Below are 14,519 nucleotides of genomic sequence, written 5' to 3' on the forward strand. Positions count from 1 at the left end.
AATACAAATGCCAATGGTGGAGGTGTTGCTGTTTATATTCAGAACCACATTCCTGTAAAGCCTAGAGCGGATCTGATGTTAAGTATTGTTGACGTAATATGGCTACAGGTTTTGCCTCAATTAAAGCCCATTCTTGTGGGAAGATGCTATAGACCACCAAAGTACTAACAGTCAGTATCTGGATAATATGTGTGAAATACTTGATAATGTATGTGACATCAACAGAGAAGTATATTTTCTGGGTGGTTTTAAATATTGACTGGCTTTCATCAAGCTGCACACTCAAGAGGGAACTTCAAACTGTAACCAGTGCCTGCAACCTGATTCAGGTTATCAGTCAACCTACCACGGAAGTTACAAACAGCACAGGAATGATATCATCAACATGTATTGATCACATCTTTACTAATGCTGCAGAAATTTGCTTTAAAGCAGCATCCAAATCCATAGGATGGAGTGATCACAATATAATAGCCATATCTAGGAAAACCAAAGTTCCAAAGGCTGGGCCTAATATGGTGTATAAGAGGTCATACAAGAAGTTTTGTAGTGATTCATATGTTGATGATGTAAATAATATTTGGTGGTCTGTGGTGTGTAATGAGGAGCAACCAGATGCTGCACTTGACACATTTATGAAACTACTTATTCCAGTTACTAATAAGCATGCACCCATTAAGAAAATGACTGTAAAAACGTACATCCCCATGGATTAATGAGGAATTGAAAAATTGTATGGTTGAGAGGGATAAAGCAAAAGGAATGGCAAATAAGTCTGGCTGCACAACCGATTAGCAAATTGAACCATCATGTGACTAAACTGAATAAAAAGAAGAAAGTATAAGATGAAACAAACATGAATGATCGTTCAAAGCTTTTGAGCACCATAAATTTTGGGCAAAAGGCACGCTCAGCTCCATCATTCATTGAATCGGATGGCTCATTCATCACAAAACCCACTGATATTGCCAATTACTTTTATGATTTGTTTTCATTGGCAAGATTAGCGAACTTATGCATGACATGCCAGCAACAAACGCTGACACTTCACATCCAAGTATAAATGATGAAAGACGGGTATGATGATTTTTAATTCCATAAAATGTGGAAGAGGCGAAAAAATAATTGTCCATCAACAATGACAAGTCACCGGGTCTGACTGTCTGGAATGAAAATTACTGAGGATAATAGCAGACGATATTGCCACTCCTATTTGCCATATCTTCAATCTAAACCTACTAGAAAGTGTGTGCCCTCAGGCCTGGAGGGAAGCAAAAGTCATTCCGCTACCCAAGAACAGTAAAGCCAACCAATCAGCCTTTTACCAACCATTAGTAAAGTTTTGGGAAAAAATTATATTTCACCAGATACAATGCTATTTTACTGTAAACAAATTGACAACCAACTTTCAGCACGCTTGTAGGGAAAGGAAATGAAACAAACACAACACTTACACAAATGACAGATTGGCTGAGAGAAATTGGTGGGAGCTGTTTTGTTAGACTTCAGTGTGGTTAGATTCAGAATGGGTGGGAAGGAATAAGTTAGTCCTAAATGTTTCAAAAACTAAAAGCATTGTATTTGGGACAAATCATTCAATAAACCCTAAACATCAACTAAATATTGTAATAAATAATGTGTAAATTGAGTGAGTTGAGGTGACTAAACTGCTTCAAGTAACCCTGGATTGTAAACTGTCATCAAAACATGATACAACAGTAGCTTAGATGGGGTGAAGTCCATCCATAATAAAGCGCTGCTCTGCCTTTTTAACAACACTATCAACAAGGCAGGTCCAACAGGCCCTAGTTTTGTCACACCTGGATTACTGTTCAGTCGTGTGGTCAGGTGCCACAGAGGGTCCTCGGAAAATTACAACTGTCTCAGAACAGGGCAGCACGGCTGGCCTTGAAATGAACACAGAGAGCTAACATTAATAATATGCATGTCAATCTCTCATGGCTCAAAGTGGAGTAGAGATTGACTTCATCACTACTTGTTTTTGTAAGAAGTGTTGACATGCTGAATGCACTGAGGTTTCTGTTTTTAAACCACTAGCACACAGCTCAGACACCCATGCATGCCACCAGAGGTCTCTTCACAATCCCCAAGTCAAGAACAGACTTTGGGAGGTGCACAGTACTACGTAGAGCCATGGAACTCTATTCCACATGAGGTAACTGATGCAAGCAGTAGAATCAGATTTTAAAAAACAGATAAAAATACACCTTATTGAACAGCAGGGACTGTGAAGAGACACACACCGGCACAGACACACTCTTACACAACACATAAGACACACATACACATGGATTTTGTATTGTAGATATGTGGTAGAGTAGTGGCCTGAGGGAACACACTTAATGTGTTGTGAAAAATGTAATGTAATATTTTAAATTGTATATAACTGCCTTAATGTTGCTGGACCCCAGGAAGATTAATGGGGATCCTTAATAAATAAATAAATACAAATACCTAACAATACACGCAAATTCCCCAAAATAAAAATGAAGAAATTATGAAATATAGAATTATTAGAGCGAGCAATGTCAAGGATCCAGAATATAAATGTATATGATGGTGTATATTGACATTATGGACAGCATATGAATAGAAAAGGTGTGTACAGCAGAAGTTATAGAGGATGAGCCTTGACTAGAATACAGTATATACATATGAAGTGGGTAAAACGGTATGTAAACATTATTAATGTGACCAGTGTTTGATGACTATGTACATAGGGCAGCAGTCTCAGATGTAGGGTTGAGTACCGGGTGGTAGCCGGATTGTAATAGTGACTAAAGTTCAGAGAGGGGTACTGGGCTGAGGCTGGCTAGTGGTGAATATTTAAGTCTGATGGCCTGGAGATAGCTGTTTTTCAGTCTCTCGGTCCCGCTTTGATGCACCTGTATTGTCTCCGCCTTCTAGATGGTAGCGGGGTGAACAGGCCATGGCTCGGGTGGCTGAAGGCCTTGATAATCTTGTCTGTGTGGATGGACCATTTCAGGTTGTCCGTGATGTGCACGCCAAGGAACTTTAATCTTTTCACCCTCTCCACTGCGGGCCCGTCTATGTCTATGTGGATGGGGGTATGCTGTCTCCTGAAGTTCACGATCAGCCCATTCGTTTTGATGACATTGAGCGAGAGGTTATTTTCCTGGCACCACTCCACCAGGGCCCTCACTGTCTCCCTGTAGGCGGTCTCGTTGCTGTTGGTAATCAGGCCTACCACCCAGGGCCCCTAGCTTAGTGATGAGCTTGGAGGCCACTATGCTGTCATCTGCAAACTTAATGATTGAGTTGGAGATGTTCGTGGCCATGCAGTCATGGGTGAACAGGGAGTATAGGATGGGGCTGAGCACACACCCTTGTGAGGCCCCCATGTTGAGGATCAGCGTCGCAGACGTGTTGTTGCCTACCTTCACCACCTGGGGTCGGCCCGTCAGGACCCAGTTGCACAGGGCAGGTTTCAGAACCCGGCCCCCTAGCTTAATGATGAGCTTAGAGGTTACTATGATGTTGAATGCTGAGCTGTAGTCGATGAACAGCATTCTTACATAGGTATTCCACTTGTCCAGATGGGATAGGGAAGTGTGCAGCGCGATGGCGAATGCCGTCATCCGTGGATCTGTTAGAGCGCTATTCAAGTTGTAGTGGGTCTAGGGCACGTGCCAAACTCCATAGAGGGCTGAGTGTCTGCGGGTTTTCGCTTCTCCCTTGGACTTGATTGATGAATCAAGGTCACTAATTAGTTAAAACTTCCTCTAAGGCATTACCCCTCACCTGGTTGTCTAGGTCTTAATTGAAAGGGAAAACCAAAAACCTGCAGACACTAGGCCCTCCATAGAATGAGTTTGACATCCCTGGTCAAGGGTGTCAGGTAAGGTGGAGGTGATATGATCCTTAACTAGCCTCTCAAAACACTTCATGTTGTGGGAAGTGAGTGCTACGGGGCGATAGTCAGTTACCTTCGCTTTCTTGGGTACAGGAACAATGGTGGACATCTTGAAGCAAGTGGGGAAAACCAACTGGGATAGGGCAAGATTGAATATGTCTGTAAACACTCCAGCTTGCTGGTCTGCACATGCTCTGAGGATGCGGCTACGGATGCCGTCTAGGCCGGCAGCCTTGCAAGGGTTGACAGGCTTAAATGTCTTACTCACGTCAGCCACAGAGAACGAGAGCTAAGTCCTCGTGAGTGGCGGTGGCCCGCAACGGCGGCACTGTTTTCCTCGAAGCGGGCACAGAAGTCTGGAGTCCTTGCCACGTACGTCTTGTGACTGAGCCGTTGAATTGCGACTCCACTTTGTCTCTGTTTGATTGCCTTACGAAGGGCATATTGCTTCCATCTAACAGATCTGCAAACATCGAAGGGATAGGAAGTGGATTGGGATCGGCTGAAAGTCAACATGTGACAGTATTCTCAGTCACCTGTCTCACGTACTTCCTGCTTCACACAGGAAACTGCAATTCTGACTTTCTCTGTGGCTCACTGGAGAAGGGTGGTCGCTCACCAAAGGTCAAAGGTCACCCTGCAGAGGATGGCCGACGACTTCCACACCACGGCAGTCCTCAGGAGCTGCTTCTTAACATGGGAGAAAAAGGTAGGGAAACGAAGCACAACTGCCAATCCTGGTATATAACCATACCTTAAAGTATTATTTTTTAAAGTTCACTTTGGGGAGAAGGGAGAGAAGAGCAAGTGGGCTAGAGTGAGATATACATTTTCATAATTTACTTTTCTTCGTCCAGTGACGTCCAAAAACGCAGACCATTAGTGAACATAAACACAACCAATAATTTCTCAGCTAGGAAAAAAAAGGGCAAATGTTGGAACATTTTACTCACATCGATTTATCCTCCAATAATTAAAAACAAATTTTTTAATAAGGGTAGCCCTTCTGCTGCTGGTATTATGGGTAAATAACATCCTCTCTCTCTCAGCGGATGTTGATTAGAGTAAGGCCAGACCCGGAGGCCCGGGCCCAGCTGGTGAGGAGGGCGGTGTGGCTGCGGAGGAGAGGAGAGAGACAGAGGACCCACAGCGCCTTCGCCCTCTGGACAGCACGTCTCAGACAAAGCCAGGCCGTCACCGCCTTCTACACACACACCACGCTCACCAGGTTGTGTGTGTGTGTGTGTGTGTGTGTATATGTGTATATATATATATGTGTGTGTGTGTGTGTGTGTGTTTTTGTTTTTTTAATACAAACAAAACATGATTTTCAAAGGTATAGGGGATTAAGAGAAATACAGGCACTGCTCTAGATGCTCCTGTAGTTTCATTAGCAACGTTTTGACCGCAAAGGGCATTTTGTTTAAGTTTCACTTCTCCTATGTGGGATTTTGTTGGATGTGTGCACATTACTTATCACCCGATTTTCCTCTTAATAGGATTTCTCCTGACCAGTACCAAATCCCTTCTTTCCCTTCCCTACGTGTTTGTGTAGGGTGTTTACGGCGTGGGAGCAATGTGTCCACTCCCAGAGGGAGATGAGCGCTCTAGCCCGGGCCCACCTCCACCAGAGGCTGCTTGGCCAAACCCTGGCCCACTGGAGGGGGTCTGCCACCCGCAGCCTGGAGTTCCGCAGGAGAGGCCAGGAGAGACTGGCACTGGGGGCCAGAGAGAGTCTGCAGCGCTGGAGAGATCATACCCACAGTGGGTCTCACTTAATAATCCAGGGGCCTGTTCAGGGGGATTTAACTTTCCAGAGCATTTAAATAGAAATGTATTGAGTAGGAATAATTAATGTCTGTATATAATAGGGAATCTGGTCAGCTCTTCACTCTATTTCAACAAAAGCGTTTACATTTCTCTGAATACACCCATTTTTCCTACTCGTTTCCGGGGAGAATGAATGCACACTTGTTCTAGCCCAGCCCCAACACACCGGAGTCAACTGACCCACTAACCACCAAGCCCTTGATCCGTTGTTCTGTTAGGGCTTGGCTAGAACAAAACTGTAACCACTGGGTGCCCCCCAGGAATGGGTTGAGAAACACTGAGTGTGTTGTATCAGCCGCTGTACAAGGGGGGATAGTTTTACAGCAACTCCACTTTTCAAACATGCAATACACTTCATGTAAGCAAAATATACACTTGGAACAGAACTTGGCATTGCCACATTAAATGCCCTGTGCAGTCAATTCATTATTGTACAGCAGCTGATGAAACTAACACTGGTTTCTCCAAAGGGATGTGTGAGCTGAGACAGCTACTGGGTCAGTATGTGGAGAGTGAGAGAAGGGCAGCGAAGAGGAGAGTTCTACACACCTGGGTCCAGGCCACTGTGAATGTCAGGAAAGCCCAAGACTTACACCAGCAGGCTTTCATGAGCAGGTCAGTGGCAGTTGGGGACATGTTCAATCTGCAATGTGACTGAACATTTCACAGCAGGGGCCCGGGGCATTTATTTATAAAGCGTCTCAGAGTAGGAGTGATCACTGTGTATGATCATGTCAATATTGCAGTCTACTTTTAGCTGTTTGTATAGTAAGGTATGTGATAGGGCTGTGACGGTCATGTCATTTTGGATCAGTAATTTGCCAGCAAAATGGCCACAGTCTCTGTAATAACTGTTTGAATAGCCAAAAAAAGGGTGTTGCGTGTGCTGCTTCTGCACCTTTGTGTGTCTGTGGAAAAGTTAGAGAAATAATAATTTACCCATTTTTCACTAAATTAAATATTGGTTTAATTATACCTACAGAACATGTTTGGTCAAATCTTGATCAATCTTCCCAGCTTTCCTATCCAACCCCAATGACAATCATATTTTCCATCAATATGCAAATAGCCTTTGCACCTGCCTGTCTCACTGTAAACCAGTGGTAGTCAGGGCCTCATTACTGACGGGCACTCAGGGCACGGGCCCCCAACCTATTATTATTATTATTTCTGGTGGCAGGTGGGAAGGCCTCCAACCAAAACTTACTTAGGGACCCAAAAGGCTAGAGCTGGCCATGCTCAGATAGCATATGAACATGGTATAAGCCATGGCAAAATGTGAAGAAAAGCAGGAAATTTGCATTAAAACAGAAAAACTTTCTTCATGGCAAAATGTGTAAAATATAAGTTATCACTGTTAGTAATTCCACGGCTCTCAGGAACATAGTCAGCTTGTGAAAATATGAAACATTTTAGTAGGGGTCCTCGCCCAGGGGCTCATAATATTTGTGGGTCCATGACATTAAAAAGTTTGAAAACCCCTGTGTTAAAACACCTTGCTTGTTACAGCAAGGAACAACAAAGTTTCATCACGTTGTTAAGAGTCCATGTTACCGCAGAAACTTACTAAAACGCACAAATGCCTGGCCGTCCTGACTTCCAAGGTTTTTATAGTCAACTGAAACGAATCATGAAAAACCATTTAAACTGAAATAAAATAATTAATGTACCATACTGAAACTAACTAAAATAAAAACCATCATGAATTATCTTTAGCAAAAATCTAAGTTTTTCAAGCTTTTTGGGGGTTTTCAAGCTACTGAATGTGGTGGGTAAATGCAGCCAGGATGTTTCAAAAGGCCTAGCTTGTGCATCACAATCACTAACTAGCTAATGGGGAGAAAATTAATTCTAGGTAGCTAACTTGATTCGGTCACACTATTTGGATAGTCCCATATAGATGATCTGTTAAAAAAAGGGCTGTATGTATGTATGTATGTATGTATGTATTTGATTGTCACACTTACAGGCACCATCATTTCTCTCTGTGGGCATATAATATTAAAACAAAGGACGATTTTAGGCATATCTAAACTTTTCACAGTAGCTGGACAAAAATCCAATTTAAAGAGAAAGGGAATGAATGTCCACTCACCGTTCTACTGCTCCCAAATAGGCATATGTTTTATGAACATATTTGGAACCATCTTACAGATCACATCGCATTCACACATCTCCAGAAGTTGCATTGCATGCACTCTATGGACGTTGTATCATTCTAATAAGATTGGTTGTAATACAATTAAATGAAAAACAAGCAGTTGCTTTTTAAACAGCAATAAATACATGTAATGATGTCATTAAATCGCCAAGATAAGACGGGCATTGCTGTTGAACCAGCCTTCGTTATAGTAGGCCAAAGGGTTTTGAACATATGAAATGGAAAACAAGCAATTGTTACAGATAACTAAATACCAGGTTCACTGGTATTCACCAATGTTCATCTCTCATTTCATTATGGGCATGGACACACAGCCAACATGTGTCAGCTCAGTCTTACTCCTCTCAAACTTTATATTTTAATAGCTTTGGTGATTAAGAGTTATTTCCAATCAGTCTCAGGAGCCAAATCCTTTATTGACAGTCTTGACTACGCTATTGCATTGGGCAGGACAAAAAAAGCCTTCATTGAGAGGGGAGGCTGTGCTTGGTTTTTACCCTCCAAAAAACAAAATGGGAAAAAACATGTTTCTAAATACTAAGTATACAGGCACCAAAAGCACTTTAGGCTATTCATTTTCCATGCTCATATGGGCAGTGTGTGTTACGGCTGTATTTGCTGAGTTTCCGCTGTCAACATTCATGCCATAACCAACTGTGTTACTACTAAAACCAGCTTTTGGTTGGTCTTAAATATCCCTAACAGTGCTGCGAATCATGTTAAGGACACACCTAAAATATTTCCACCCCTCCCATCTGAGCACAAGCGTGCGGATATAAAACGGGTACATTTCTGAACCTGGCGTTACATGCTGACCAGACCACTCGCATGTTGATTTTGTCCACCCACACCAGACGCGATCAAGGACACTCAGGTTGAAATATCAAAATGAACTTGCAAGCGTCACAAATAGAATCAAGTTCTATTTTAGCGCCTGGCTATGCAGACGTGCCCGAGCGGTGTGGGTGCAATGATTGAATAACATGTGTGTACATTTATTTTGCAACGCTTGTGGTGTGGTCAGCATGTACAGCGCGCGTGTTGATTTTGTCCACCCACACCAGACACGATCAGGACACACAGGTTGAAATATCAAAACAAACTCTGAACTAACTATATTAATTTTGGGACATGTTGAAAAAGCATGAAACAATTATGGCAATTAAGCTAGATAGCTTGCTGTTGCTAGTTAATTTGTCCTGGGATATAAACATTGGGTTATTTTACATGAAATTCACAAGGTATTGAATGTCCACTCGACAAGTCATCCACAGATAAAAGGGTAAACCAAGTTAGTTTCTAGTAATCTCTCCTCCTTCAGGCTTCTTCTTTGGACTTAATATGGCGGTTGGCAACCAACTTTAAGGTGCATTACCACCACCAACTGGACTGGAGTGTGGACCTCTGTTCATCTTTCAATCACCCACGTGGATATATGCTCCTAAAAACCAATGAGGAGATGGGAGAGGCTGGACTTACAGCGTGTCACAAATAGAACCAAGTTCTATTTTAACGCCTGGCTACACATAAGCGCGCGAGCAATGATTGAATAACATGTATGTGTACATTTATTTTGCAACGCGAGCAGTGTGGTCAGCATGTTAGGGATGGAAAATACCAGTGCGCTAATTTTTTAAATGAGGAAATTGCAAACTAACCTGCGTTTGACACTAGCGCCGCCTTAACTCCAGACGACGATAGAGCCTTTACTGTGCTGTTTTAATTTCTTGCCAGTATAGGACCTCCATTTAGCAAAGATTTGTCTTGACTTTTAAAATCTAATACCTTTTTAATATGTGGCATACTGGTGAGCAGAACCATTTTAATCTTATTGTCAAACAAGTCACTTCAAAGGCGTTGTACACGACCTGCGCACGTTCATCCACTAAAATAATTCCAGCATCCAACAGCACACCAGCCACTTGAGGAATGAAAAAAGACATCCGATAGAAAAACACCAGAAAGTGTAATGGGATTTGGCGATTGAGACACTTGTAACCTGGCTTGAGGCCCTTCATAACAGCATTTTGGGGTGGCAGGAAGCCTGGTGGTTAGAGCGTTGGGCCAGTAACCGAAAGGTTGCTGGATCGAATCTCCGAGCTGACAAGGTAAACATGGCAGTTTACCCCTGAACATGGCAGTTTACCCACAATTCCCCGCGAGGCCGTGATTGTAAAAATAATTTGTTCTGACTAGCCTAGTTAAATAAAAGGTAATAATAAGAAAAATGTTGCTTCAACGGACTGTACCGGCTCACTTTCGAACCTGCACCTCAAAAGGGACATGAAATGACTCCATTGTGGCATTGGAGTCATGAAAAGGGCTAACATAACCAATGACCCATCATCACCTTATGTATTACTGCCTCTCAGTTCAAAGAAGTGACATACCAAAAAACTAACTATAACATCCAAATGGCTCCTGCCTTCCACGCATGCTTTCTGCCCCCAACACTAAAACTGAAACTAAATCATATAAAAACAATATTTTTATACGACTGAAACTAAATAAAAACAAATAAAAATGGAAAAAAACTAATATAAAAATGCCACTGCTGGCTTGCCTCTGAAGCTAAGCAGGGTTGGTCCTGGTCGGTCCCTGGATGGGAGACCAGATGCTGTTAAGTGGTGTTGGAGGCACCCTTTCCTCTGGTCTAAAAAAAAATATCCCAATGCCCCAGGGGCAGTGATTGGCGACGTTTGTTTATTTGATTCATTTTACCATTTAGGCAAGTCTGTTAAGAACAAATTATTTACAATAACAGCCAAACCCAGACGACGCTGGGACAATTGTGCACCGCCCTTTGGGAATACCAATCACGGCCGGATGTGATTCAGCCTGGATTTGAACCAGGGACTGTAGTGACGCCTCTTGCACGGAGTTGCAGTGCCTTAGACCGCTGCGCCACTTGGGAGCAATCAACATTGCCCTGTGGAGGGTGCCGTATTCCGGATGGGACGTTAAACGGGTGTCCTGATTCTGTGGTCACTAAAGATCCCATGGCACTTATAGTAAGAGTAGGGGTTTTAACCCTGGTGTCCTGGCTAAATTCCCAATCTGGCCCTCATACTATCATGGTCACCTAATCATCCCCAGCTTACAATTGGCTCATTCATCCCCCTCCTCTCCCCTGTAACTATTCCCCAGGTCATTGCTGTAAATGAGAATGTGTTCTCAGTCAACTTACCTGGTAAAATAAGGCTTGAATAAATGTTAAAAAATAACCGTCGGTTAGATTGTGCCGGCCCTAGTATAAGAATGTCTCGATTTTGGGCTGCAAACATTTTGGAAAAGGTAGCAGTAATATCATTTACATTTAATAAAATATAAGTAAAATAAACATGCTATATAGAACAGTTTTACAATTGTGTCGGCAAAATATATAAATTGCAATCCAAGTTAGTCTTTGATAAAAGGTTAAGTATAGGAGGCACTTTCCATTGTCTGCAGTAGTAGTTATTGAACTCTTTTCTTAAATGATCATAACTGATCATCTAGACATTAACTTATGTCAAGATTGTTAGAACACAAATGTTGAACATTAGGAATCAGGCGGCAGGCTGATGGCCAGGGCTTAATGTAAGTCTGCAGTGCAATGTAGACTCTGCAATGCAAATTAGTGCACTACACAGGGAATAGGGTACCATTTGGGAGGCACATTAGTTTCCTTGTTGAACCGCCTTTAGAATGGAATCTTGAACATTTGTGTCCCTTCATAACAGCATTTTTCTTCAATGTATACAAAATATAGAAAAACAGAAAACACTGGACAACTTTTCAGTAACTAACAGTTAATTTGGCATCGGGTCAAAAGCCTCATCTACATTTTGAATTGACCAACAACTCTCTAAAAGTTCAGAAAGAGCAGTCTCTATTGATGGTACTTGTTCATTCAGGTTAGATCCAACAAGCTCTTCGCAAGTAGTTCCCTCATGCATCTCTCTAATGGTTTTTGGTCTTCCCCTGCCTCTCCCCCTTCCTCTGCTTGTGGCTTTCCTTTTGCTCCCTCTCTCCCCCACCACCTCTGGGTCGCTCCGCCTCGCTTCCTCCTGATCCCACTGTTTTGCAGATTTGTGTTCATTCAGGTTCGATCCATCAAGCTCTTTACCAACAGTTCCTGCATAGATCTTTCTGGTGGTCCCTGGTCTTCCTTTTGGTCTGCCTATTGGTCTACCTGTACTCCTCCTTTTGCTCCCACTCTCTTCTTCCTCTGGGTTGAAGTCAGAGTCACTGTTGCTCCCGCTCTCCTCCTCTTCTGGGTTGAATTCTGAGTCACTGTTGTTACTCTCTCCAAACTCCTCAGGGTCAAAGGTCTGTCGTTTCCTCTTCCTCCCTGCCCTGAGTGCCCTCTTCACTCTCTTCTGCCCAGTCTCTGCGTTTGGCTCTCGACTCTCCTCTATCATTACCTGTTGTTCAGTCTGAGTCGCTGAGTTTGAGATGAGCTCCTGTCCCTCTTCCTTCTCCTTGGTCCCGTAGCCAAGGCCTGGGTGGTAGCGCTGGACGTGGCTTTTCAGACTCACGTTGTGGTTGAAGGACTTGTCACATTGCTGGCACTTGTACGGGCGCTCGCCGGTGTGGAGGCGCAAGTGGGACTTGAGATGGCTCGCTTGGTTGAAGGAGCGCTGACACTCGAGGCATGTGTAGGACTTGTCCCCGCTATGGACTAGCATGTGTCTTTCCAGGATGTGTTTTTTGTTGAACTCCATTTTACAGATGTTGCAAATGTGCTGTGTGGGCCCTCTGTGACCTTGAATGTGGCTGTCTCGGGCTTTAATGTCGCTAAATCGTTTGGGGCAGTCAGGGCATTCGTAGGGCTTTTCCACACGCGGGTGGCTCTCCTCGTGCCTTAGTTTCTCCGGCCTGCTCTGAAGCGGCTTGAGGCAGTACTTGCACTCATGCACATAGCCTGGCTTGTGGATTCTTCTGTGAATGTTAAGAGAGACCTCGTTAACGAACCGCTTACCACAGTCCTGGCAGACGAACGGCTTCACATGCTCGCAGACGTGAGCCTTGGAGCCTTTGGTGAACGTGCCGCAATCCGGGCATAGCGCCGGGGAATCCCCTTCAGAATCTGAGGCTAGAAGTTCACCTAACTCCACCTCCGGTTCCCACTCCCTATCAGAGCTCTCCTCCTCCCTTGTCTCCTCCTCCCCCTCCATTTCTTCCTCCCCCTCCATTTCTTCCTCCCCCTCCATTTCTTCCTCCCCCACCTCTTTTTGTTCCTCTAATGACTGACGTTTCTTCTTAATGGCTTTGTCGTTGTGAACTTCGTCATCCAAACAAAGAGTCGTCTCAAACACCAGGGTTTGAATGTCCTCCAGACCTTTGTTGCAGATATCACCATCGTTACTCTCCAACAGAAGACCACTTTCCTCCGCAGTCTGCAAGGACAATGAACAATAATGAGCAAAAGCTACAACGAATCAGTAATAAGTCTTCAATGTACTTACAATTGGCACTCTTATACCAATAGTTCCACATAACTTTTGGCTAGAGAAACACAATGCATATGAGAAAGGGACATCAAACCCCCCAGAATCTTTCTAAATATGTAATATTCTATGGATGCATCTCAACCTATTTTGACTATGGACAAAAATACTGCTAAACCTTCTGATTTCACTTAGTTTACAAATCATAGCCATAGCTGATGACAATTGTGGCTACTGGTTTACTTGACTAACACCTCCCCATTAAAAAGTTTGTTGTTTTTATGGCTTGTGTGAATTTGCATTCATGCATTGTAAACATTGATCAGTGAAAAATTATAAAGGCTACCTTCAAGGTCTGAGCATTGAAGGTGCCAGTTGAGGTGCCAGTCTGAGCATCAGTGGATGTACCAGTTGACGTGCCAGTAGGAGCATCAGTTGTGCCCGTTGATACTTTGGCTGCTGAGGAGGACAGGTATTCAGCTGGGAGGTTAAAGGGCTGGCTCTTCCATTGGCTCCGGTGGTCACAGTGGTTGCAGAACCGGTTGATGGTGAGCAGGGTGTCTTGGATGAACTTGTCGATGTTGCAGGAGCCGCGACAGACTGGACAAGTCTTGAACAACGGAAGGAGGCAGTCTTCGTAGACCACATACTTCCTCGCCATGTACACCGTGACAGAGTTTAACCTGGAAGAAGATACATTTTTTTTAATCATAGGTTACTACAGATTGGGCTTCGCAAGCAGGCCAGACAGTGAGACCGTTCAAAAGTAATTAAGCATAGTTGCATGACAATTTTCAATTGAACAGTCACTCATAGATTAGGAGGACAGGTGGCCTAAATCATTAGCCAATTAATTAAGAATAGTTCCCCACGGGCTACTTAAAGTAAAATGTAAGTTTATACCGGTTCACTTCCCTGTGTGGTATGTCCTCCGTAAACCTTGTATTGACTCCTACATTCTTCTGGATTGGCTGCACTTGGATGGCTGTAAATCAAATACAGTAGCATGTTAGAGGTAATTTCCACGTAAAAAGACCCATGAGCACCAACGTGAGGTTCATAGGAGCATGTTGAATAGGATGTCAAATGAGAGCTGAAAAGTGTGCAAAGCTGTCAAGGCAAAGGGTGGCTACTTAGACAAATCAAAATATATTTTCGATTCTTCAAACACTTTTTTGGTTTCTACATGATTCCATAAGTG

The 14,519-nt window shown here is 43.4% G+C and overlaps 2 protein-coding genes across 7 annotated transcripts in view; one reads left to right on the forward strand and one right to left on the reverse strand.

Moving 5' to 3' along the window:
* Positions 1–14,519, forward strand: part of LOC106567362 (uncharacterized) — an 85,971-nt gene that overhangs the window by 3,671 nt on the left and 67,781 nt on the right. The window contains exons 7-10 of the mRNA XM_014136516.3: positions 4,461–4,604; positions 4,945–5,123; positions 5,451–5,659; positions 6,196–6,340. Coding sequence (XP_013991991.2) covers positions 4,461–4,604; positions 4,945–5,123; positions 5,451–5,659; positions 6,196–6,340 — 677 coding nt within the window. The remainder of the gene's footprint in view (positions 1–4,460; positions 4,605–4,944; positions 5,124–5,450; positions 5,660–6,195; positions 6,341–14,519) is intronic.
* The window catches only part of LOC106567364 (uncharacterized), a 32,232-nt gene continuing 28,894 nt past the window's right edge, over positions 11,182–14,519 (reverse strand). For 5 of the 6 annotated variants that reach the window (XM_014136517.3, XM_014136518.3, XM_014136519.3 and 2 more), the window contains 3 exons: positions 14,222–14,303; positions 13,665–14,001; positions 11,182–13,267 (listed from right to left, as the gene is read on the reverse strand). In XM_014136517.3, coding sequence (XP_013991992.3) covers positions 11,678–13,267; positions 13,665–14,001; positions 14,222–14,303 — 2,009 coding nt within the window. In that variant the 3' untranslated portion in view covers positions 11,182–11,677. The other variant, XM_045693367.2, reaches the window with a different exon arrangement.

This window comes from Salmo salar, chromosome 13 (assembly GCF_965601325.2).
Source record: "Salmo salar chromosome 13, fSalSal1, whole genome shotgun sequence".
NCBI lineage: Eukaryota > Metazoa > Chordata > Actinopteri > Salmoniformes > Salmonidae > Salmo > Salmo salar.